This window comes from Anas platyrhynchos, chromosome 2 (genome assembly GCF_047663525.1).
Source record: "Anas platyrhynchos isolate ZD024472 breed Pekin duck chromosome 2, IASCAAS_PekinDuck_T2T, whole genome shotgun sequence".
NCBI lineage: Eukaryota > Metazoa > Chordata > Aves > Anseriformes > Anatidae > Anas > Anas platyrhynchos.
Window position 1 is genome coordinate 64,654,558 of NC_092588.1, and position 26,541 is coordinate 64,681,098.

The 26,541-nt window shown below is 36.7% G+C and overlaps 1 protein-coding gene across 3 annotated transcripts in view; it reads right to left on the bottom strand.

The window, feature by feature from the left end:
• The window catches only part of GABBR2 (gamma-aminobutyric acid type B receptor subunit 2), a 520,678-nt gene that overhangs the window by 217,331 nt on the left and 276,806 nt on the right, over positions 1-26,541 (bottom strand). For all 3 annotated transcript variants that reach the window (XM_027451831.3, XM_072034868.1, XM_072034869.1), the window contains 3 exons: positions 23,779-23,844; positions 15,134-15,325; positions 13,929-14,165 (listed from right to left, as the gene is read on the bottom strand). In XM_027451831.3, coding sequence (XP_027307632.2) covers positions 13,929-14,165; positions 15,134-15,325; positions 23,779-23,844 — 495 coding nt within the window. The remainder of the gene's footprint in view (positions 1-13,928; positions 14,166-15,133; positions 15,326-23,778; positions 23,845-26,541) is intronic.

Sequence of the window (26,541 nt, forward strand, 5' to 3'; positions counted from 1 at the left end):
AAATATAAAAAACAGATCTGAAAAGAAATAATTGGAGAGGTGGTTATAATGTTTTCCTTCCTTTTTTCCTTCCATGTACATTCTATTTGCAGTAACAACTACAGAAATTTGAGCCCAGTGACTCAGATGTTACTAGCTAGGTTTTAGAAGAAAGAGTGCTTAATATTCGTGATCCACAACATCTACTTATCCAGTTGTTTTCTGAACCACATCTACAGGGCCTTTTACTCACTCTGGTCCAGTTTTTCCAGTAGCCCAGGAGCAGCTCAGATTCATGTTACAAGTACTCTGGACCAGGTTGCATCGCCTCCCTTGCAGCTATGGGTCAACTCTAAGAGAGGAAATGGATGCTGCTGTGTCCCTTGGGACTTAACAGCTGTGTTATGGGAAATACACCTTAAGCAGAGGAGAAGCTTAATTTGGTCTACTGAAGTGAGTACCTCAAGATCCTCACAGAAGCTGTGTGATGCTTCTGAGGTCTATGTGTAGCTCACAGCTGTCAGTACATTACCAGTACATTACATTTAATACTGAGTTCGTTGGTTTTGCACTCATCTGAAGGGACCAGCAAACAATCCTTAGCTGTACATACTTAGCTGTGCATACAGCTTTACTGGTTTACTCCTAGATGCAATTTACCAATGTATTCTCCAGGTTACCTGAGATAACTTTTTGGTGTCAGGATGTCATAATTAGATTGCCTTTTTTTTTTTTTTTCATTGCTGCACATAAAAATAAGAAAAAAAAAAAAAAAGAAAAGAAATAATTAACTAGTAAGATATTTCAGGTCTCAAACATCAAGTTTCAAGGTCATTCATAATAAAAGCACAAGTATCAAAATTTCTGAGATGTGCCTGTGATCTTACAAAACTCAATGCCAAGAAAGTCTAACACTTCCAATTAGGAAACATCATTGCAGCCCACATACTACTATGGTATGCAGAAAACACCTGAATTCAGCTGAATAAGAGCCTCCAGGCTACAGAAGTTTACCTCCATCTCACAGAACTCACATTCTGCTGGAACATGCACTTTTGATCAATGTAACCACACTCCTTTGTAACTCCTGAGGAACTTTTTAACTGGAACTTTTAACTGAACTGTGAGCATGCTGAGTCTGTAGCCTCACAGTCACCAGGCAGATGCAGCAGCACCACCGCACTGCATCAGAAAGGAATTTGAGCACTAGCACTGCCACACAGGACTAGATAGCTGGGTGAGGTGAGGCCTTGGTCTTTCAAGCCATGCCAGAGAAAGCTGTAAAATATCTGATGTCCAGATGCAAATGCCCTAGCACCCAGCATTGCAGTCCTTCATCTTGGCAAAGAAAACCTGAGGGAAGCTGAGAGCTGAACTTCTGTTCCTGAGCCCCCACCAAAGACTCACCAAGCTGTTTCCTCCTAGAGGCTCTCCATGGAGCAGGATCCTGTTGGCATCCTGGACTGCATCAACGGAGTGGCCAGCAGGTCAAAGGAGGTGATTGTTCCCCTCTGCTCTACCCTTGTGAGGCCCCACTTGGAGTACTGCATCCAGGTCAGAGGCTCCAGCACAAAAAGTATGTGGGGCTGTTAGAGTGGGTCCAGAAGAAGGACATGAAGATGGTCAGAGGGCTGGAGCACCTCTCCTATTACAAAAAGCTGAGAGAGCTGGGGATGTACAGCCTGAAGAAGAGAAGGCTTCAGGAAGACCTCAGTGCAGCTTTTTAGTGCTTAAATGGGGCTTTTAAAAAGATGGAGAACAACTTGTTGCTTGTGCTGATAGGATAAGGGGGAATGGTTTTAAGCTAAAAGCGGGGAGATTTAGTTTAGAGGTTAGGAGGAAAATCTTCACTCAGAGGATGGTGAGACACTGGAACAGGTTGCCCAGAGAAGCTGTGTATGCCCCATTCCTGGAGGTGTTCAAGGCCAAGGCTGGCTTTGGCAACCCCCTCTAGTGGGAGATGTCCCTGCCCATGGCAGGGGGGGGTGGAACTGGGTGGCTTTAAGATCCCTTCCAATCTAAACCATTCTGTGATTCTCTGATAAGGTTTGGCTCTTATACATCTGATTTACATCTACCGATAATAAATTTGACATGAAACATATGCCAATCTATCATAGATGGAAAAACATTGCATTTTTTGTTGATTTTGAAATGCAGTATATGGCCAACTCTTTCCTCAAATCGTTCTCTAGAATCTCTTGATTTGTGTTGATTTACTCTGGAAAATTCTTCGGTTTGTCAGTATTATGGTGGCACTCAGAGTTTTACATGGCACCCTGCAGTGAGCAGACCGTTCTCTTCTCTGTAGTGAAGAGGAAACATCAACTGTGGCCAGCTTTATTTACATAATTTACAGTATTGTTTAACCATAAATTCACTCTGGGTTTGAGTTATGCTGTTTTAGTTGGAGCTGGGTTGTTTTCATCCATGTGATCTGTTACTACACTGATATACCACATGAGTGGAATAACACAAAAACTGTGCAGGTTATGTACAGGGTAAAGGGTCATTCAGTCAAAAAGTCTTGACTACACATAAACAATACCATATACTTTACTGAAGTCAAAGTTCTTCTGTGCGTTGTGAAATCTCAAGATAGAATACTCTTAACATCACTTCAGCAGGTGCTAGATAATTCAGAAATCATCCTCATCACCAGCAAGGCTTGAGACAACAAACTGCCATAAGATGATGGTGGAGAGAAGAAGGTAACAAGTACAGAAGTCTTAAAAACTAATATGAAAAATACTGGAAAAGTGTTTGAAAATGTACTATGTAGATACCTAGAATAAATGTCATTATAATACTCTAATTTTCTTGTATTTCAAATAAAATGCTTGCAGGCTCCAAGAATCCTATTTACAACTAGAGCACCTCTCAGAGGAGGAAAACTAGTACATTGTAGAAACCATGACTGCCAGAAAAGAGGAGCAGTGATGTATGAAAATATAATCTATTGAACATCAGACCTGACAACCAGAGCATCTCCAGGCTAAGTCAGCTAATAACACCATTTTTAATATTACACGTAGAATCATAATACTCAGCAAAATTCTATATTCAAGGAATATTTTTGCCTTGAGCTGTCATAAAGATTAACAACAGCAGAGAGTATGTTAATTGGTGAAGCCAAAATCTCAGAAGTACTTTAGTATGAACACAGAATTAAAACACAATTTTAAATGTTTAATTTTTTTGCTGGCCAGAAAGTAAAAATTTCACTTTGCAAAAAATTACCCTAGGGAAAATTTTGCTCTTAGGTGCACACAAAAAATCTTATCAGGCTAAATTCTAGTTCTTCACACATCAGTGTGGATCTCTTTCAATAAAGTCAGAAAAAGATTACTTTTTATAAAGTTTTTAAATTGCCCATTGATAGAGCAACCTAGATGAAAACAAAATATAAATTAAAAAGACTGCCATGCAATTATTCAGCAACAGAGAGAAATAGTCCAATTAATCTAAATCAACAAATCATTATACATATAACACAAAAAATATCACAAATTTTGTTTATTTTTTTTTTCAGAGTATCTAAAGCAGTGATGTAAAGGATAAAAAAGAATGCAAGTTAGAACTACTTTTATATGTTGTCATTTTTTTTCTTTAAGAAAGACTCTTTAAGATTTGGACATATTTAGAAATATATTTCTTATTTACATGTTTTAATCATTCTTTACACTCTCAATACTTATAACAAAGCCAAACTGATGCTGAGATTTTAAACTAGCATGATAACAGCCCTACAAACAGTAAAAACGTATTCTGAAGATTTTCACAAACTGGTATATGAATAGTCTTCCTATTGCTTTGACCTTCATGATACTCTCTGTATGCTCTCTGAGATTTCTCCTTTATCTCTTTTCCATATTACTATTTCAGATACCCAAATATCTGATACACAGTTAAGAATTACAGTGTTATGCGAAAAGAATATATACATGTATAATGAATGCAACTGAGCAAATGATCACTAAAATATTTAGCATTTTTATGATTTACAAAATCCACACTAGAAGTTGCAGCCTTTTATAGGCATCAGTAGATGTTACTTTGTAAATTGCTATACTCCACCACATTATTTCCATCGCTCATAGTTATTTGACATCTGAGTCATGTAATTCCACATAGCACACTATCTAGAGGCATTCTCCAAGTATGCTTGAACAAGCTCTTGTGTCTAATCATTCATTACTAACTTACAGCACTACAACAGATCAGCACTCTTAAAATGTATTCATTAATTCTAGAAAGCATTTCCGAAGCATTTTAAAAACAAATTCTATAAGTGAAAAGGATTTGAGAATAATATTTTGAGTTATGTTCACAAGTCAGCTATTAAAGCAGTTTGCTAGGTAAGGACCTCCTCCTGCTCACAGTGAAGTTAAAAGAGATTTGCCACTGACTGTAACAGAACAGGATAAAATCAGTAAAATCTTACTGTATTTTGCCTTTACAGGGAAATAATAATAAAATATAATGTCTAATAAAAGAAGTGAGAGCAATAATACTAAAATACTATTTTGCATCTTTATAGCATTATCCCAAAAGTGTCCTGGTATAAAGCTAGTAAATAATAACTTCCTTATCCACCTGAAATCTCAGGGAGAGTTTTAGGTACATAGAATGGAATTACCAGAGCTGGAACAATCCCAAGGCAGCAGGGCTAGCATCTGTTCCAGTGAAAAATACAACAACAATTGCAATCTCCTCAAGCATGCAGGAATTCAGTTTTATACCACTTCTAAAATAGGTTCTTTCTACAATCATAGTGGTTTTTAACTGAGCAAATGTTTTTAACCATCATAGTGGTTTTTAATTGAGCAAATTCAGGTACATATGCAGTGATCTCTTCTAGGAGGGGACAAGATAACCAGAGGCAGGTAAAGGAAAGAGTTTGCAGACTGAGGCCAATGCAGGATAACTAATCTTGCTGCTTCAGCCATTGAGCGTACTGAGAGAATAAGTTGCAACTGAAGGATGCACAATGTTTGGTGAATTTCATCCCCAAACCACTGGGCAGCTGAGGGCTTGGGAACATCCATGGAAGATGTCATTGCTTGTCATTTTAAATGAAGCTGCAGCAGATAGAAGCAGTAGCAAATTCACCATATATATTTATTTCTTCTCTTAGCAACACTAAATGCAGGAATACTTACACCACTGGATACCACTGTTACTCTGGAAGGTCGTTAATTCATAGATCTCTGCCTAGATGTCATTGCATCAGCTGCAAAAATCTCACCTGGAAACACAGTTCAGCTGTGCCTGCACCAGCCTGGACCTGTTTGATTCATACACCATCTGGCAGCTAACCATAAAAGAGCTTTGTTGGCTCTTCAGGACCATCAAGCTCCATCTAATAAACACTTACATGGCCCATCTAGTAAATACACAGCCCATACAGATATGTCTATATCTGGACATATTTCCTTGGAATGAATGTACTCTGTTAATGATCTGCTCTCAACAAGGACAGTAAAATCAGCTTCAAGAGAAGAACAGTCAGGTGAGATGATGCTCGTTAAACTCTATGCGCTATTAAACAAAGCAGAACAAGGTACACTAGAGAATGGAAACTCAGAACTGCTCAGTGATGCAGATTATATAAAAGCCTTCCAGGAAATTTCTTCCTTTCCCATTATATTCTCCCCAATACACCTTCTCCTACAGTCTCCTATTCCAGACTTCTTAAAAGAAAAAAGAAAAAAAGAAAAGGTGTGTGTGTGAGAGGAGGTGGGGAGACATAGCTGTGGATATAATCTGTAACTACTCTCTCTCAGGGTCTCCCCATCCAGATCCCACTCCCTCCATCCCAGGAGGTTGCAGCTTCTTCATCAGGGTCAGTATTGCCTTTGCAGTTAATAATACTTGAAAAGGGCTTGACATAATTTTTACCTGTGCTATGTAATCATAGCACTCAACACTTTTTTTGCTAGGCTACTACATTACTTGTCACGTTATGTGCTACCACAGATACCAAGAACTGCATCAGGTTCCAGGGCATCTGAGACTTTCTCTTTTCCATCACTCCTCACTTTCCTTCTGCACCTCCCTTAACAGCAGTGTCCTAGTGCATTCTTGGGAGCTTACAGCCACTGTTTCACTTAAAGAAATGGCTATATTTCACAACCTCTAGTTGTTAGAAATTGTCCATCATTGTCATCATTATCATCATTGCACCATATTTTCCATTTGGGATTTTAATTGCAGACGAGACTTTGCCAAAACAGTTCTTACAGCATATATTGCAAACCATTAACTATTTTCTGCTCTCTTGGACATGGACCACAGAGAGATGTGGTGTATATTCGTTTGCTGATATGAGATCAGCTCTAGCAATGCACACTGATGTGTCAGCTGACTTTGATCATAAGTTACTGGCAAGGTTTGAAGTCACAGTATAGGTAGATAGAGCTACTCATGGTTTTGTATTAATTTTCAGAAATGATATTTCATTGATACACTTACTGCAAGAGGGTCATTTCTCCATAAGTGTTTTTTTATTATTATTATTATTTTTTTTATTATTATTTTATTATTTTTTATTAATTTTATTATTATTATTAATATTTTTTATATTTTCAATCCTGTCACCCCTTTTTAAAAGGTACCTGAACAGTATTTACTATTTCTTCTAAAGACCTGTGTAGGACACAGAAGCTGTGTAACATTTTTCCTTTGTTTTCCACCATATGCTGGAGGGGGTGGCAAAAGAACACCTTACTTATTTAGTACTTCAGTCTAAATGGAATGCAAAAGGTCATTTAACTATCAGCAAAAACAATCTCCTACTTATGCAAGTAATACCAGAACTCGTATTTCCTATGTTGGTTGTGCAGGATGTATATCTTTTCACTCTTTCAATATATATATATATATATATATATATATATATATATTTAATAGTCCTTTATACCAATCTCAGATAAAACCAACTGGCAGACATTATTTTGAGAACTGGTTTTAAAAGTGCTGACACCTTCTCCCAGCTTAACTGCTGACATAGAGAGCTTCCAAATTTCATAAATTTAATATTTTCTTCAATCTATCATCATTCAACTTTAAACAATATAGAACAGAAAAACAGTTAAAAAAAAAAAAAAAAGAGAGAGAGAGAGTAATCAAGGTGGATTGTAAGCAGGCAGGTACAAATCAAAGCACACTTCAGTAAAAACAGTGTGTTGAAAGTACTGAAATGTACTTTTTTCAGAAGCCTGAAGAAGCACAAACACAATTACCTTCACTAGAGCTTTGTTTCTTTATTATTATTTGCAGGGGTTTCCATTAGTTACACCCATAGTAGCAACAAAACAGGTTTCAGGGCATATTTTGTGTTATGTTAAACACTGTCTAGATTAAGACAAAACTAAATATAGGAGAGAGAAAGCTAAGATCCGGATCTTTGAAAATGTTTTACTAGCTTTTCTGTAAACGTCTGTTGTTCATTTACTTTCATCAAATATCCACCTATTAGAGTGACAGATGCAGTAATAAGCATTCTACAACTTCAGACTAAAGCTTTTTTATTTGCCATCTACTATACCTATTAAATCATCAACTGCTGGTTAGCTTGAGGGCTAATCTTGAAATGTCACGGTTAATCTCAGTTTTCACTTTAGAAGTTTGGATTTCCTTCTGCATGCAGTTTTACATTGTTGGCAGATGAAAACATTTACACTGAATTTTCCTAATGAGCCAGCATTATTTATGACCCTATGCAAGCTTGCTGATGGCTTACTTTAGCAGCTCTCTCTTTGGAGGAGTCTCCTATAAATGAATTGACTATATTGAGAGTAGATTATTCCCTCAACCTTTTATAGCACTCTCAGTTGTTCATCTGAGTTGGATAATGCAGTGGAAGTCAAGAGGGAGTAAGGAAGTAAGAGATTCACCACATTTATCTCCACTGCACTGAGGGAAGCTCAGATTCAAGGTTCAGGAAAACCACAAAGGAGGTCTTTCACACAGACAGACCCCAAGTATTTTTCTTTCTTGTGCTACACAAGAAAGCCAGTCACAGGAGGCAAGTTCTGAAAAATCAAAAGGAAACACAAGGCATTAAGTTCAGAGTGGTTCACACTCATAACCCATGGTGTCAGGTGTGAACAAAACTGAGATCTGCCAATAGTTGGGAAGGGTTATGAGCATGTGCAAGTATATGGATATATATGCACCTATAGTTGCCAAACCACATTTTGCTATCTTATTGAAGTCCCTCAAATCACCCATTATGGCTAATGGCCAAATGCAAATTTTCAAGTGCTGAAAATTAAGACAAAGTCAAATTTGAAGAAACACAAAAAAGAGCTATGAGAAACATGAAAACTGAGAGCTATTTTTTATAGACTTAGGTATTACATTGCACACTGGATCCTCTCCTCCCACCTTTTATGAGATTAAATGTACTTTGAAAGCAGAATCCTAGGTTAACAAGGAGCTAGCTCCTCCTCCAGAGGGAGGGAGACAGGAAGGGAGGAAGGGAGGAAGGGAGGGAGGGAGGGAGGGAGGAAGGAAGGAAGGAAGGAAGGAAGGAAAATTTAGACTCTAGGTATAAAAGGTATAAATAATTATAGAGGCTTGATACTGAACTATTCAAGCAAAATTAATTACAGTGATCAATGTCACTACAGAAATGTTTGTTAGACTCCCCTATTAAGCATAAGTTCACTTGGCTGAAGTCCTAATTGATTTCATCTGATTCTCTGCCATGGACCCAGGTATTTCTCAATTTCATAGGCCTAGGGAACATTGTTTTTTCCAGGATGCCATGAAATAAATACTTACTCGCTGGTGCTATTCTGATGCTAATACCTCCTATATTTCTGAGATGTCTGGACAACACAATAGCTGCTGAAGCCTGGAAAGCGGAGGCGGACTGCTAAAATCAATCTTCAGAAATAATCAGCATCAAAACATGAAATGAACTTCATATCAATAAACATTTCCAGTTCTGAATCATGACTGGATCTGTCTGAATGCGGGATGCCAGGGACAGACATGAAAGCTATTTCATGGCAGTGGTTTCAATTGTTCAGCTACTGTGATGGAATTTTATCCTACTGTGCTACAGAGTCTCTGGCTGATGTAAGAGGAAATACAACACTGTATTTAATTTTCTCTCTCCTCCACTGTAATTCTTTTTCCATTACACACAAATAATAGAAGGCCACATGGATGAGAAATAAATTAATAATTCTGAGGCCTGATTTATAATCACAGACAGCAGCAATAAAATCAAGCAGCAGAATACCCTACCACAACGACTACAGGGAACAAATGCCAAAGGTGAAGCGATTATACAAGTAAAAAAATAAAATAAAATAAATCTTTAAAAGGCATTGTTTAAGAATAATTCACCACCTGGCTACCCTACAAACATTTAACATTCTGAAAACAAAGTGGTATTTAATCTTTCCAAGAATAATAACCATCATTTCTTCCAAACAAATATCATTTCTGTAGTTCTAAGGTGTAACCTTCCATAGCCTTTAAAAAGGAAAAAAAAAAAAAAAAAAAAAAAGGAAAAAGGACTGAAATAAATCCTTCCATCTCCTAGATGGATTTTGATTCAGTAAACACTAAGTATGACCCAGTATCCACAAAAGCCCATGTGAAAGACAGCTAAAATTCTTCACTAATTATCAGACTTCCAAGCCATAGCATGTAAATATTACACAAAATAAAGTTAGTCTTGCTAGACTTTTCTTCTTCTTTTTTTTTTTTTTTTTTTAATTCTTTAGAAAAAGGATGTTGCTTTAGAATTATTCTAGCTCCATGGAAAATACGTTTTATTTTATTTTATTAACACATGTTTGTTGGGCATTTTATTGGAAGTATGCTATTGACCACTGTATGATTGGTATATAAATACATAGATATCAGAAATACAAATTTTGTTTCTTATCACTTTGTCTTTCTGTACTGATTCAAACCAGTAACATTTCAACAGAGACCTCAGGAAATTGTCCAGCTCTAAATAACCTCTAGTGGATCTACTAGTTATAAAAGGATGTTCCTCAGACATCTACAATGGGTCGAAATAAATTGTGTGAATACTTCTTTCTTTCATTTTCTGTCACTTACATTATCAGGAAGAATGTGTATTATTTGAGAAGAGGATAGGGATATATTTAGCATGCTAACAGACATCCAGTGATTTATAAACCATGCAGGTGACAGGGTTGCATTGAGGTTATATAGCTGGCTTTATCTTGACTAAGAAAAGCAGGGAAAAAATATCCAAAATCCTTTTAGAGGTTTTTGTTCTCATAACTCTCCAAAGTAAGTGTTCCGGTAGGTAAGGAATTAGAAAAATTTAAACCTACTCCTGTATCAAAAGGACTCCTATTCCTGGAAGATAGTAGTTGCAATTGGACTGCTCTAACCCCACAATACCTTATGCAGTTTTAAAAGGGCTGACCTCAGAAGATCTGAATGTAGAATTAGGATATAGAGACTAACAGAATTCTAGGAACATCCTCTGCAGGTGTTTTGTTTGTATTGCATTTCTCACCACAAAGTTCTTTTGTACCTTTACAATAGTATCCAAATTAGCTTTTAAAAAATAGTAGCAGATAACTATAGTACTGTTTCCTGATAAAACACCTAATAATACTTGTTTCCTTGGTCTATATTCCAAATACAGTAGAACATTGTACGGTAATGTCTTTAACTACAAGTTAAATCTCAGTTGAAAAATAAGAAAAGAACCATTTTTCTAAGTGAAAAGAAAAAAAAATTGTGAATAAGCAGAATATTCAGTGATGTTTAAGGAATACCTATAGTTTTCTTTCCAACCAAGATTTCTAACAGTAGAACAGAACGAGTAACATCTACGTATAGAACTTCTGATGCTCAAAAGGACAATTAGTTCTGTCATGTCTTTGGGCAGTAACCTAAACTGTTTTCTAAATCCCGTCTCCAAGAAAACGAAAAAAAAAAAGAAAAAAAAAAAGACATTCTGTATAATCAGGAACTTACGTGCTTCACTCCCAACAAAAATTTTCAAAATTTTTATCAAAATAAATCAAAAATAAATAAACAAGCAACAACAACAACACAAAACCTACTACTCAACAATGAATATATTTACTGTGTTTTACTATATATAATTTCAAAGAAAATTAATATTGGATGGAAGGATTTATTTTTTATGATGTGTCAGTGAACAGAAAGGATAATGAAAGATGAATCTTTTTATTAAGATTTTGCATTTTTAGATTCTTGTCTAAAGCTATCTTATCTTCTCCTCTTATGTAACAATATGTTACATATAAAATATGTTAACAACATATTTTACTATATCATTGGATGAGGTGTTGAAAGATTAATCATATTTAGACCCTCCTCTTCTTTCAGAAACTCATTTTATATTTGACATAGATGATTCCCTAGAACAAATGAATATCCTTTTCCTGTTTAGGATATGTTATTAAAAATAAAATGTAAAAATCTTACACAAAAATATTTTTATGTAAAAATATAAAAATGCATTTTGGCACTCCAAGACCTAAAGATTCTGTTCCCATGAAAGTTTTAAAGTAGGTCAAAAATGACAGCGATTTATTAGACTGAGTAATATAAAGTCTAAAAATATTTCTGGTAGGATTCGATCTGTTCCTTCAACTTTCTGAACATTGCAATGCAAAACTTTAATGTCTACTATGAAACTCTTCTTCATGTGTTCTAGAAAAACCTTAAGTATTGTTTGATCTAATTAAAACCTAAGAAAATGTAGCTGGTGTTGATTTTATTATCTCCTTAACTTTTTGATTAATATATATTTTTTAGAAGCTGAAATATGATCCTTTAAAGAAGACAGAAAGTAAATTTAATATTGCTAAGTACTCAAAAACAAACAAACAAATATAATCTATTGTTATCGATATATATATATGTCACTGATATATATTTAGTCTGTTCATTGTTACAATGACTTGGTGAACCAATCTTTAAAATAAACATTTTATTAAGTTCCTCAGACAAGTACTAAACACACTGAATAAACCTGCAGTAAGTGCTTTAGAAAACATTATACCTGAAGAAATAAAGTTTAGCAACATGATTGAATATTTTTGGCAAAATTTTGATTCATTCCCTCTGCAAGAGGAGGCAGTTCATATTTGATTTTTTGCTGGTGTCTCTAAAAGTAACAAAAAAGACCCATCCACATCTTAGAGGTGTTTTGTGTGTGTTTGTGTGCATGTGTGTGTTTTGCAGCTGTTGTTGTTTGTTTGTTTTTTCCCCTTTGGGGTGGAGAGAGGCTGGGCGAAGGGTAGGGGTTTAGTCATAAGATGGTAATTAAGCAGTGCTAATGAGATTTATCAATTTACTACAATGTGCTGTCAAGACAAAAACAACAGGCCAAAAGGTTAGGGGGGGGTTAAAAAAAAAAAAAAAAAAGGTAAAGGAGCTACATGGCCACTATACAGTTTCACAGATACTGTGCCTTGAGTAACTCAGGACTCTCATTTGAGTCCCTGTATTGTCTGGTTTACGGCTGCCACTGACTGACAGATTTATCAAAGATTCAGGCCTGCTATAATGCAACAGGATACCCCAGAACTGAACAAGTTTTTTACTGAAGCCTTCAGCTAAACACAGTGTAAAAAATAAATATATATATACATATATATATATTGTACAGGCAACTAGATTCTAGTATTGCCTTGCCATCTGATTGTTTATTATTTACAAATCCTAAATTAGTTTCATTCGAATAGTGACATATAGCAGTTTTTTTTAGCAATTGATATGGACACCAAAAAGTTGAGCCTGCTTCATTGTTCATAACTATACTTTGACATTTCCTCCTTGAAACCATTTGTGACATGTATGACAACCTTAGTTCTGCTGCTTCAACATGTTTTGAGGTTTACTGATATCCAAGACAATTTAAATTAACTCAGGGACAGAACGTGACAAGCTACTGCACAGCAGCAGAAATGATGCTAATTCTCTGCATCTGCATGCTCTTGCTGCAGAGACGTTCCTAAAAGCATTCCTTGCATGCACCACTGAGTTACACTTCTCTTCAAAACTCTGATTTCCTTATCTAACTATGTAGCAGGACAAGTATGTGGCATAACAAAATGGGTTCTAGGAGCTTCTCTCATTTACTATTTACTACATATATTACATTATTGGAAAGTGTGAAACCATTCTCCCTGAAACGAAGTCCGCTCAGCTCTCTTGGTGATGTAGACTCTCTTCAATATGTTTGAAGAGCTCTGCAGACTCTCTTCAATATGTTTGTTCCTTTAACTTCTGACTGATGTCTCAAATACATTTAAGCAATTAAGAAGTTTTAGGGCTACACTGCTTATTGCCTCTTTTACTCTGCTAAAAAAAAATAGAGGCAGTGCAAAACCAAACCAAACCAAACCAAAAACAAACCAAACCCTACTATGAATTTGCAATGGTGCAATTGAAAACAGAATGAGATTATTACTACGTGACCAGCTTTTCAGTCATAGACATGCTTTGTACTTGACTGTGAAAGAATACAAATTTTAAATACAGGTAAATGGTTACTGAAATATATTGGAGGATTTTTTAGGATTTAAAGCACTGGAGTCGGAGACATTAATGTACTATAACCTATTACTGAAAATAAAAGATGGGAGAAATAGGTGTTTTCGGATCACACCCCAGCTACTCCTCAGCTGTATAAACAGTCACTTAAAAATGTTACTGCAGCTTGCAAAACTAGTGGTTTCCTTAATACAGATCTGAGTTGTTAATTCAGATCACATCCATGCTTAAAAATCTGATAAGTGAGTAATTGAACAGTGTCATCTCTCAGCACCACAAGGTGGTAATGAACAATAGTCTTAAAGCATCCGCATTAATTGTGAATGAAGATAAAGTAGAACTGAGGAAGCTCTGAAGATAAAGGAAAAACAGAGCTATCTTTCCTTTTTTTTTTTTTTTTTTTGACTTACCGTTACTCCAAAGAAGTTGGTTTCATTCATAGCATCCAGAAAAATTTTGCCAAGTTTGTGATTTGTATAGTTAAAATCTTCAATTTTTTGGTGCTTGTTGGTGGCATTGAGATACTTCATTGCCCGCTGCAGAGTCTTGGCAATCACCCATATTCCATCATAGGCGTAACCATGAAATTTGCTGGATTGCCCATCACCTCGTTTAGCATTGTATTCCCTTTCATATTGCTGTGGAGTCTGCAGAGGAGAAAAAAATCAGTCTTACTTCAATACTTAACATTTTACAGATTTGGGTCCAAATCTACACCATGAACTGCGTGCTCCAATTTAGATGTTTGCACAACTAATATAGAAAAGGCAACCAGAAAAAGAAGCAAAAAATTCCAAAAACATGCTGCTTGAGTTACGGACTGGTGGTGGGGCCAGAAGGGGGATAGAGACAAAAAGACTGAAATGCAGTTGTTGGGCTTCTCTGTATGAAGGACAACTTTGTTTGTTTTGCTTTCATACAGAAAGTTTTAGTTCAACCAAAGCTGTCAGCCTGGGGTGCATATTGGTGAGCCATAATACCAAAACATATTAAGTCTGAATCCCTGCAAATTATTGCTCTGATTACATTCTATAGGATAATGCAAATCAATTAATCTTCATTTAAGCAACTATTTGCTTAATGTGCAATTATTTAAGTGGCAATTTGTGTACATTTTACAAGTTTACTATGCTCTTTATGGTGTGCTCTGTTATGATGAGTTGCCTTTTTGTAAAGTTCCCTTTCGTGCTCAGTCAGCAAGGCATGAAAGACAACAGATGAAAAAAGATGAAAAGCAGCAAAATCAGGCATGTTTATTCATTGGCTAGAGTTTGCATGCATTTGTACTATGATAAAATGTTATGTACTTTATGGAAATGCCACATACTTACATGTTTACAGCAAGCCCCACCACCAGCCCCCAGTTCTGAGTTACATATCACCAATAAGATCAGCCATTTGCAGGATTAGGGATAAACATAAGAGTTTTCTATTTCTGTGCTCAGTTATACTAATTTGCCATGATGTAGCATGTGCATCATTTGCCATGTGTAGCATGAACACCAACTCTGCAGAAGCATCTTGTAACTTGACCTTTTTCCTCCATGCTTTATTGTGCCATGATGTTGTGAGACTACTGACTGTATGAAAAAATTGCTGGAGGAAAAATACTAACCCTTCCTGATATGGTCTTTATCATTTTTGAACTGAGAGGCTCAAAATCCACTCCAATATAACCTTCCATGGCTGCAAGAAGATTTTTGCTGAGACACTGTGAGGAATTAATCCAGGATTCCCACCAAAGGTTTTCATACCACCCTGGAATAATCCACTGATATTTGCTGCCATACATTTCTTCGTCATAAGCCTACAATGAAAGAAAAATAGAAAAGTTAGTAGATATTTTAATAGACATATTAAACATAAAGAATATTGTTTATTTTGTTTTTCATCATTAATGACGTAATGGCCTGACTGAAGAACACACAAGTATTTAGAGCAGTTTAGAATAATTATTTGCTGACAATGAATACCTCTTTCTTGAAGATTCCTGTCTTTAAAATTAAGGTCATGAGAAGAAAATTCAATAAAATCTATTTTGCTTCCAATAGAACATTTATTCAAAATGAGAGGAATAAACTATTGGATTCTAAAACCAGGAGAGATAAAGAGGAACACTGGCAGAAGGCACCATGTTTCCATAAGAAATTTTACTTAACATAGTTTTTCCATTGTGGTAGGACCACCATGCTAACATATTTAAGCTATATTATTATCTGATTAAAAGGCACATAAAACAGAGTGAGGTTAAGCAAGAAAACATAGATCCTAGACACCATCAAATCCCAACATTGAAAATATGAATGGCACGACTGTGATAAAATAGAGACCACAGGGACACTAAGTAAACACTTTCTTCTGATGAGCTTTAATAAGGTCAACCAATAAAGCAAGCAAACCTCTGTGATTTTTTTTCCAGCATGATAATTCTTCAGGTGAAATTCTAGATTGTTTGAATACTGAATACAGCCTATTGTACTTCAAGATACTGAGATGATGATGATCCCTTTTAAATACACAGAAGAAAATAAATAGAAGTATTTTCTTAATAGGCACATATGCTGGTGTACCTAAAAGCTGATCTATTCACAATAGATATTTTATTGTGAAGAATGTTCTAGGATAAAGTTAGCGAATTATATTTCAGATGTTTCTCTCGCTGTCTTGTAACTAGATAGTTTTCTTTTGACACTTCGGGTAGACTCGATTTCAAACAGCAGTCTTTATGCTTCTTTGGTTTTAATATAAGCAATACTGGAGATACAAGACATATGAGATTAAAAAAAAAACACAACACAAAAAACAAACAGTTTTTATAAATATGTGGTGCAACTTTAAAGCTCTTAACTGGAAAACCTCTAACTCTTTACAGAATCTTTATAACAGTAGAAGAAGGGAACTATGAGAATGCAAAGAGGAAATATTATTCACTCAGAGCATAACTGCTTTGAAAAGTATCCCAAAGATCTTCCCCAAAGCCTATCAGATATATAAAGATGAATAGCAAAAAATACAACATAGGAAAGCCTCCTAAATACATTAATAGTAAAATTAAAATTGGGCTTGAAATCTGTTACAATGGCGCAAACTCAGTTCAGAGATGTATTATGCATAAAGCAGTTTTGTTTGGCCCCTGGTTGCAAGAGCTGATGTTCAGCCAAAATCAAATTTCATGCTTTTGTATACGGTGCTGCTCGAAAGTGCTCCTGGTCTGAAACCCAGTGTCTGCCATCTCACATGTTATCATACAATTCACTTAAATTACTTGTCTTTGTCTCTCTTTTTAATTCTATCCTTCCAGAAATACATCTGTTTTTGTTTTCCTGTCCATCTCTGCTCCTTCTACTGATACAGTGACACCGCATCCCATGTCCACCTTTGAAGAAAATAGCAATTTCATCCACCAATACCTTCTGATGTCCAAACAAGTTTCTTCTACACAATGAGGTGATTCAAGACCTTTCAGTCATATAGTGTCTTTTATTTGTCAGTTTTCAAATCACTGAGAACACAAATTAACAAAGAATGGCACTTCTAGGGAAGGGCAGGCTTTGACAGCTTCCTCTGCTCTATACAGATTGAAGTATCAAACCATATGTTGCAGGGAATTATTAGCTATGAAGTATCCTGAAACTGGAGCTGTTGGAATTATTCTGTTTGCATGAGCACTTGACTCTGTCTTCTACATAATCTGGAAATGGCCTAGGATATTGTGTAAAAATTAAAAGTTTCCAAATGACCAGAAATTCCATCCTTGAAAATGAGGGATCATTCCCAACAAGGCTGTGGTGAAACTTTACCATACCTGCAAGAATCTGGTTAAATATTTAGATTTTGCTAACCAAAAAAAAAAAAAAAAAAAAAAAAAAAAAGTGTTGGCAACTATTCCTTTCAGATCTGGTGGAATGACAGAGCTGGAAGAGTGATCTGAGGAAGCCAAAACGAGGAGGAGGAACAATATTAGTTCCCTCAAAGCTGAGCACCATGTCACTTTTCCAGTGATAGCACAACGAGTGCTTTGGCTTAAAGAAGACTTCGAGTGTATTTCAAAATATTGGTTGGTTGGTTGGTTGGTAGGTTTAGTTGTTTTGGTTGTTTTCCCCACAGTTTCATCCCTGTTGATTCTGCTGCATGGAGATGATTCTGATGCTTGAAAGATGCATTTCCTTGACATGAAACATACGGATCTTTCTTGAGCTGTTTGATTGCACACAGATCACCTCTTACAGGTTTCAGATTCTATGAGAAAGATTTATTGGCACAAAAGAGCAGGGTAGAGAAGGCTTACAAATGCATTCTACAATCAGAACAGTGTAAAGTAGTTACAGTGTCTTCCCCAACCTTCCTGTATGCCCTATGTAGGCTACAGAACCCTAAGTTACTGCCAAGCACCTAGCGAAATATCCTCAGTATTTTCTGCCCTTGTGAGACTGAATTTTGTATTTTTTTATAAAACCTTATAATTCTTGTTTGAATCCATAAAGAGATACTTATTTTTAAATATATATATATATATATATATATATAAATATATATATATATATATATTTTGGAATTGTAAAATGCTTGGTGAGGTAGAAACTCTGGCTCAGCGCTTTATACATCTATTTTGTGCTTTATACACCCTGTCCCTTTTGTCAAAAACTCACATTAACAAACAGAGCTGCTGCCCAGAAATTAGCCAAAGATGAGATGATCAATGAAACATTTTTTTTTTTTTGCACTTACAAATGGCCATACTTAAAGGTTAACTGACTATTTAAATGATTTTTAAAATGTAAGCTTAACTGAGCCTTATAGGAATTAGATACAAACAGCTTTTAATAATGTGCCAAAATTAAATCTAATTTCTAAAGTGTATTATGCTGGAGATTTTGATTAATTATGACTATAGAGCAAGTTTGAAGAAATTGTTTTATTCTATTAAGGGCATAAAGAAATCAGGACAAAAGACAAGCAGGCACCATGCACTTCTTAAAGAGACCCTTGCTATTAATTAGTTTTAGAATAAGCTAATTAACAGAATTACTTACATGTTATGAAATGATTAATTTATTAATCAGACTGTAAGGGATGTAAGGTTGAAGAAGATATACTATACTATTTGTGCATGACAGAGAACTTTAGTTTTAACTATGAAGTGGTTCTCAGGGTATCAGCAGAGATGTTGATTCTTCTCTTTGATTGCTTTGTACAATGGGCTTGCATTACTCAAAACAGGAGCAACACATTCATAAAAAGCTACAGGTTATCTTTGCTGGTGCCAAATCTGCATTCATATGCAAATGAAAGTCTGCTCCAGTTTAAAAGAAAACAGCAGCAACAACAAAACACACTTAATTCTGTAAGGAAACATTTCTACACCCTTCTAAAAAAAGGCTTTGCTCTTAGTTGAGCTTTTGCCTTTGCTAATGGAACCATTACACTGAATATCGTTAGGATTTTATCTGCAAGCTATTTTATGGATGCTGCCTTATTTCAAATTTCATGATATCTAAAACAGAGCATAGCACATTCTGTGTTCATTTAAAATGCTCATCTTCAACACATATATGGAATGCTATTAGAGACAAACTGGTAGGAAATGTGTAATAAGCAAGCCAAAAAAAAAAAAATCATTGTGAGAAATAACAATGCCTCTTAGTAGTTAAAGAAAGCCAGTTTTGCTTTCAACATCTCAGATCTGAGATCAAGTGGAAATCAAAAAGATGAATCACCTCAGCCTCTGTAAGAAAGCTTTCTGTGTGTAGGAAACAAATACTGGTGTATTGTGCAAAAGTGGCTGCAAAATCTCACCCCCGTTGTCTTTCCATCATGTTTCCATCATGTCAGCATGTACACATCCAACATCCCACCTCTACAAAATGCCTGTAGACTTCTGAACTGCAATGAACCTCCATCTGTTTCTCATTAAAAATCAATGGTGCCTTTAATTCCAAAGCAGAGACTCAGCAGTAAAATTCTATGAGCTCAAGGAGAGTAGAATCCAATCCTTCTGTATCAACAGGCCTGATTAAGCCTTGTTTTCCTCCTATATTCACCTTCTTTAACTGTCTTCAGACAGATAATTGTGTCAGCTAGGCTGACTTGATGTGCATGTGGCTATACTTCATTATCCCTATGGCTTAAAGATGATATGTGGAAAAATTCTCACTAAGTTTTTTAGACAAATTTTGTGCAGAATTTGAAGTTTTCATTGGGAATATAGTGCAGTTGCATGTCAATCCAATTTCAAATGAAAAACAAAACAAAACAAAACTTGACAATGGTCCAACATAGCTGAACATTTTGATTCTTCAATTGTTAAGTTTTGAGCAAAATACCCTTATTTTTATTCCACTAAAAAATATCACATTCATCCCACTGAAGTGAAAACAATGGAAAGCTAGGATTTCCCACTGAATTACAACTGCTAACTTCTTTCGACACTCATGTTAAATGAATAGCCAAGATTATTTAAACCATACAATCATAGAATATGCTGAGTTGGAAGGGACCCTTAAGGATCATCAAGTTCAACTCCTGGCACTGCACTGGTCTACCTAAAAGTTTAGACCATGTGACTAAGTGCACAGCACAATCGTTTCTTAAATTCAGACACGCTTGGTGCAGTGACTGCTTCACTGGGGAGCCTGTTCCAGTGTGCAACCACCCTCTCGGTGAAGAACCTCTTCTTGATGTCCAGCCTAAACTTCCCCTGCCTCAGCTTTACACCGTTCCCACTGGTCCTATCACTGGTAATTACAGAGCATAGGTCAGCGCCTGGCTCTCCACCCCCCTTTGTGAGGAAGTTGTAGACTGCAGTGAGGTCTCTCCTCAGCCTCCTCTTCTCCAGGCTGAACAGGCCCAGTGACCTCAGCCACTCCTCATATGTCTTCCCCTCTAGGCCCTTCACCATTTTTGTTGCCCTCCTCTGCACACTCCAACAGTTTAACGTCCTCTTTGTACTGTGGTGCCCAGACCTGCACACAGGACTCGAGGTGAGGCCTCACCAGTGCAGAGTAGAGCGGGACAATCACTTCCCTCGACCAACTAGCAATGCCATGCTCAATGCACCCCAGGATATGGGTGGCCCTACTGGCTGCCAGGTCACACTGCTGGCTCATATTCAACTTGCTGTCAACCCCAACCCTCAGATCCCTCTCTGCAGGGCTGCTCTCGTCGAAGACGTCTCAGCGTCTCGTTGCCCAGTCTGTATGTCTGTGTTCTTATCATCCCTCTCAGCGTACCGTCGCTCAGTCTGTGTGTATAGCCAGGGTTGCCCTGTCTCAGATGCAGGACCCGGCACTTGCTTTGGTTAAACTTCATGTGGTTGGTGATTGCCCAGCTCTCCAATCTGTCCAGATCTCTCTGCAAGGCCTTTCCACCCTCATCAGAGTCCACAACTCCTCCAAGTTTGGTGTTGTCGGCAAATTTTCTCAAAACATCTTCTAGTCCTACATTCAAATCATTTATAAAAACATTAAAGAGAACTGGCCCTAAAATGGAGCCTTGAGGGACCCCACTAGTGACCACCCGCCAGCCTGATGTGGCCCCATTTACCACAACCCTTTGAGCCCTACCCATCAGCCAACTGCTCACCCATTGTATGATGTTTTTGTTTAGTTGTATGCTGGACATTTTGTCCAGTAGGATCCTATGGGAAACCATGTCAAAAGCCTTGCTGAAGTCCAAAAAGATCACATCATCTGGTTTCTCTTGATCGACTGAATGGATGATCTTATCATAAAAGGAAATCAAATTTGTTAGGCTGGACCTACCCCTCACGAACCCATGTTGGCTGGGACCAATGACTGCATTGTCCCCCAGGTGCGCTTCAGTAACTTCAAGGATCATCTTCTCCATAATTTTACCAGGTACTGATGTGAGACTGACAGGCCTGTAATTGCTAGGGTCTTCTTTCTTGCCCTTCTTGAAAACTTGCACAACATTTGCCAGCTTCCAGTCTACTGGAAGCCATCATAGGAAACATCTGCTAATGTTCACCTAGGCTTGAATTAGTCCTGTAATGTTTTTAAAGTTTCCCACTGAATTAGATTACCTTTTAGTCCATTTATCGTTATGTGCAATGCTTTCTGCATGTGTATATGCATGTGTGTGCAAGGAACATCCAGGTAAAATGAAAATGAGCATATAACCTCTAATGGAGGTCCCGAGGAAACCTCACAGCGTATGATTGTTGAATCCAACCAGAAAACCGAGGCATACTTTAAAGACTTTGCCACCTACATAAATCATTAGCAAATAGTATTCCTGTTATAACCACCATCAGAAATGCATATATATATATTTTCCACCGGTACAATAGCACCTCTCTCTAACAAACGTAAAGCTCTGTTATATTCTGAAAAATATAACAGGGAATCACAAACAAAACCTGTCTGAAGTTACACCTGAGGAAAGGGGTTAAAAAACTTGACATAACTAAGTTATTGTGCTCTTAGACACATTGCAGTAGGAGTGCATGAGTCAACAATATATTTTATGACTAATAACAAGCTTACTGACACATTGTAGTGTATTAATATATAAATGACCTACTTTGAACTGCCCTCTCCTGCATTCAGTCTCCTGCTGAAATTCTCATATTAATACATTTATTAAAGCATAAATACATAATCTCTTGGTTTTCTCCAGGCTCCAGAAAAAAAAAAAATCCACCTTATTATTTTTGACACTAATGTACTTTAGAAGAAGCCGTCACTCTTGAAACTTGAATTACGCATGCTTCCTGTGTTAGTACTAAACTGGTTCCTGTAGAAAGCTGCACCAAGCTTTTGTGTTCAGGAGACAGTCCCTGCCATAAGTCCTTCAGACTCTTCAACCCCCAGTATGGACAAGAAGACACTTTGCCCATGAGGATTTCTAGGATTTCTTCAGTGTCCTCATGGATACACAAACATGGAACAGAACTGTAGAGGAAAGCAATAACATACTAAGGGCAGTGGCCTTTGTAAGGCCAAAAACTTGCCAAGTACTATGTTGGCAGACAGCTGTGATTAGGACACCTCAGCTAGACAAATGAAGCCCATTCACCAGAGATCTGTGTAGGATGTGAGCCATGGAAAGAACCTTCTTTCTTGCAGGAATGGAAAAATTGAAGATTATCTTTGTCGATCCAATTTAAATGCTGGAACAAAAAGTTCTATATATAAAGACCAATCAGAGCTGAGAAGAATGAAGAACCAAACAATGCTTTCCATTTCCTTTTGGATGCAAACATATTTTGCTCCTTCCAAACATATTCTGCAATAGCTCCTTTCCAAATTTTGCCAGCAACTATGACAGATGCTGAATAAGAGCCAACATATGTCTGAGGCACATGTAGCACTCAGATTTTGAACATTTGCCTTTCCTTTCTTTGCTTGGATAGGCAACTTTGTCTCTCTAAGTGAACATCGAAAGACACCCTCTGAAGCTTAAGTACCATCATTATTGCTTTTTTACTATACTCTTTGTGTTATTGGTGCATACTGAATTAATCTGGTTATTTAGACTAATAATTCAATATTAGTACAAAATTAAGTCCACTAAAATCTGCCTATATCTGGGGTTCATTTATTTATTGATCAGATAAAAACAAAACAAAACAAAACAAAACAAAACAAAAAAAAAACCCTTACATTTTACTCCTGCTTCTTTCAATGGCAATCAGACTGTTTGCAGCACATTCAAATACATACAAACAAATGGTGAAGATATATTCAGTGAAATTATATATGCTGGTCTTACTACATTTCTTTTAATTCAATTCCTTTATAGTTTTACAAAGTAATATTTTCTTTCAGTAAGAATATGTCAAATGTATGGTAAGTGGGAAGTGAATGGTGGCTATGCAATTAATAGCATTTTGGGTAGCAGAAATAGAGTTGTTTGGTTAACCTCTAGAGGAACTGTTTGATTTTTTTTATTCTTCCAGAGCAAAACATGCAAAAATACGTATATGCAGACCAGAATGCAGCTCTTTGACACGATGTAAATCTGGCAGTTCTCTGCATCTGTGGCTACATGTACAACTACATAAACAAGTGTTTCCTATGACCTGACATGAAGTTCAATCTGGCATTTAATTCCATAACAGGAAAGCAGAAATAAAATCTAACCATGAAGGCTGTGACTAAATTCCACTAAAATCAAGTGCAAAGTATTTTATTGAAACAGAAATGGAGCAAAACATATGTAACTGTTTATACTCAAATATATTTTTATTCAAATGTACCACATTTTTATTCTGATATGCAATTGCATATATTTACTTACACAGCAGAAAACTTTCACAGCCATTTCCTCATCAAACTGGCCAAGGATTATCCGAACGTCATTACCCTGTAGATTAAATAAGATGCAAGGAAGTTAAATACAGTCACAGCCTTTCCAGAAACAACTTCAGCTGGCCATTCAAATCATGTGGAGAGTTGGAAAAGATTACAGCTGCAGACAGCAAAATTCATTCAGAACTATTCCATGTTTTACATGTTCAAGATCTGGAAACAATGCAAAAGGGGGCAGCTGAGATGTTTGAAAAAACGCTTAAGCAATTGCACTTATGAGAAAAAAACTGGAATGTTTACCTTGTGAAATATTACTACTCAAAAACAATAAATTACCAAATATTCTTTTAATGTCTTACAAGATTTTTTTCCTTTACTGTTAATTTTGTATATTTAAACATGAAAATGTTTTGAAAATATGTACTTTTTGCTGTTTAGAATCTATGACTGACTTAAAAAGAAATCATCTCACTTTCATACTTAGAAGTATATTAAGAAAATATTCCTAAATTCTGAAGCACATAGAGTTAAGTATTCCTTGAGGAACTGGTCTGGCATTCTTTCACATGAAAAATTATGGTTAACTTCCATAAAATCAAAACCAGCTTTTTATAACTTAATATTACCTTTTATTTCACACAAAAGCTGGGTTCTCAGTAATAGGTTGAGCAAATATGATTTTTCATTTCTTTTATAAAATACTGGATTAGAATTACTAATAACTCTTTCCCTCTCCAAGGAAAAAAGAAACAGATGATTCAGTATGAATTTCAGTGGTGAAAAACATTCCAGTTTTAATTAAATCAATTTATCAAAGATTTTCAGTTTAGGTAATTTCTATGTTTATTTCCTGTTCAGTATAAAATACCATTATGGACAGTGAAGAAAAATATTATAATGGGTCTGCAGTTCAGTGCATGAAATTTATCTTCGCATGGTCAAAATGGTAAAATACATAATATGCTTTGCTCATTCTGAACCTGTGCATTTTCAATAAGCCTACTTGTCTTTATTTTTATAGTTAGCCACAGGTTGGTAAAGCAATATAAATCTTATTGAAGCAGATTAGATTATTTTTAAACAAATCTAGCAAGGTCATGTGAAACTAAACAAACAAATCACACAAATTATACTCACTGTCACCAGTAGTATTACATTTTTTGTAAAGACAAAAAGTAGATTTAGGAATTAAATGGCTAAAAAGCTCATCGATGTTTTCTAGTTTTCACATTTTAGCAATCATTTTGCTCAGTCTTAGAACTCCAAATTGCTTGACCTCTCTGAACATAAGAACACATATCTAATATTTGAAAAATAGTAGGTTTGTTGAAAAAAACAAGTGACACAGCACTGAATTATTAAACTTAAAATTGAATAAATTCCTTTTCATTTTATAACAAGATGAGAACCAGTAATAATAATAACACCACCACCACCAAACAAACAAACTAACAAAAAAAAAACACAGGATATGTGCTGTCTCATAGACTAGGAGTGCCAGAGGCTGTAGTCAAGATGTACAGGGTAAGAATGCATTTGCAGCATCACTGCTCACTGGCTGTAGACAACTTTTAAACTGAAGTGCCTTCTGGTGGACATAGAGTCGTGCCTGTGGTACCATGCCTTAAGACATTACTTAAAACTGATTATCACATAAGCCACAACACATTTCCCGTAGTAAATATGCTTTTATAGTAACGCACCATGAGAAGTGTACAGTCCAACCTATTTTTTTCCCCAGAAATATCTTACTCCATTTCAATATTCTTACTGGCTACTGGGATTGTCTTATACTAACATCATTGCGCAACCAGTTTGGCAACAGCACTCAGACCCAAATCGTGCACGTCCAAACACACAGAATCATAGAATCATAGAGTATCCTGAGTTGGAAGGGATCCACAAGGATCACTGAACCCAACTCCTGGCTCCACACAGGACCATCCAAAAAAGAAATTCTATGTTTGAAAGTGCTGTTGAAATATGTCATGAACTCCAGCAAGCTCGGTGCTGTGACCCTGAGGAGCCTATCCCAGTGCCTGACCACCCTCTGGGTGAAGAATGGCCTAACACCCAGCCTGACCCTCTCCTGTCCCAGCTCCATGCTGTTCCCTCGGGTCCTGTCGCTGTCCCCAGAGAGCAGAGCTCAGCGCCTTCCCCTCCGCTCCCCTCGTGAGGGAGCTGCAGGCTGCCATGAGGCCTCCTCTCAGCCTGCTCTGCTCGGGGCTGAGCAAACCAAGGGATCTCAGCTGCTCCTCAAACATCCTGTCCTCTAGACCCTTCACCATCTTTGTAGCCCTCCTTTGGACACTCTCTAATAGTCTTAGGTACTTCTTACACTGTGTTACCCAAAACTGCACACCAGTGAAAAGCATAGCAAGAGAATCCCTTTCCCTCGACTGGCTCGCAATGCTGTGCCTGATGCACCCCATGACATGACTGGCCCTTTTGGCTACCAGGGCACAATGCTGACTCATGTTTAACTTGCCATTGACCAGAATGCCCAGGTCACTTTCCACAGGGTTGCTCTCCAGCCTCTCTTTCCCAGTCTGTACATACATCCAGGATTGCTCCATGCTGGGTGCAGAATCTGGCACTTGCTCTTGTTGACAAATAGTTCTTGGAACAGTTAGGACAACTTCAATCTCAGAAAGTAAGCTTTTCTCAGAAGAAAATGGAAGAGCAATCTAGACAAAGGTGCTCAGAGGGAGACAAATCAGAGAAGCAGAATGTAGCTCTGGGTAAGCAAGGT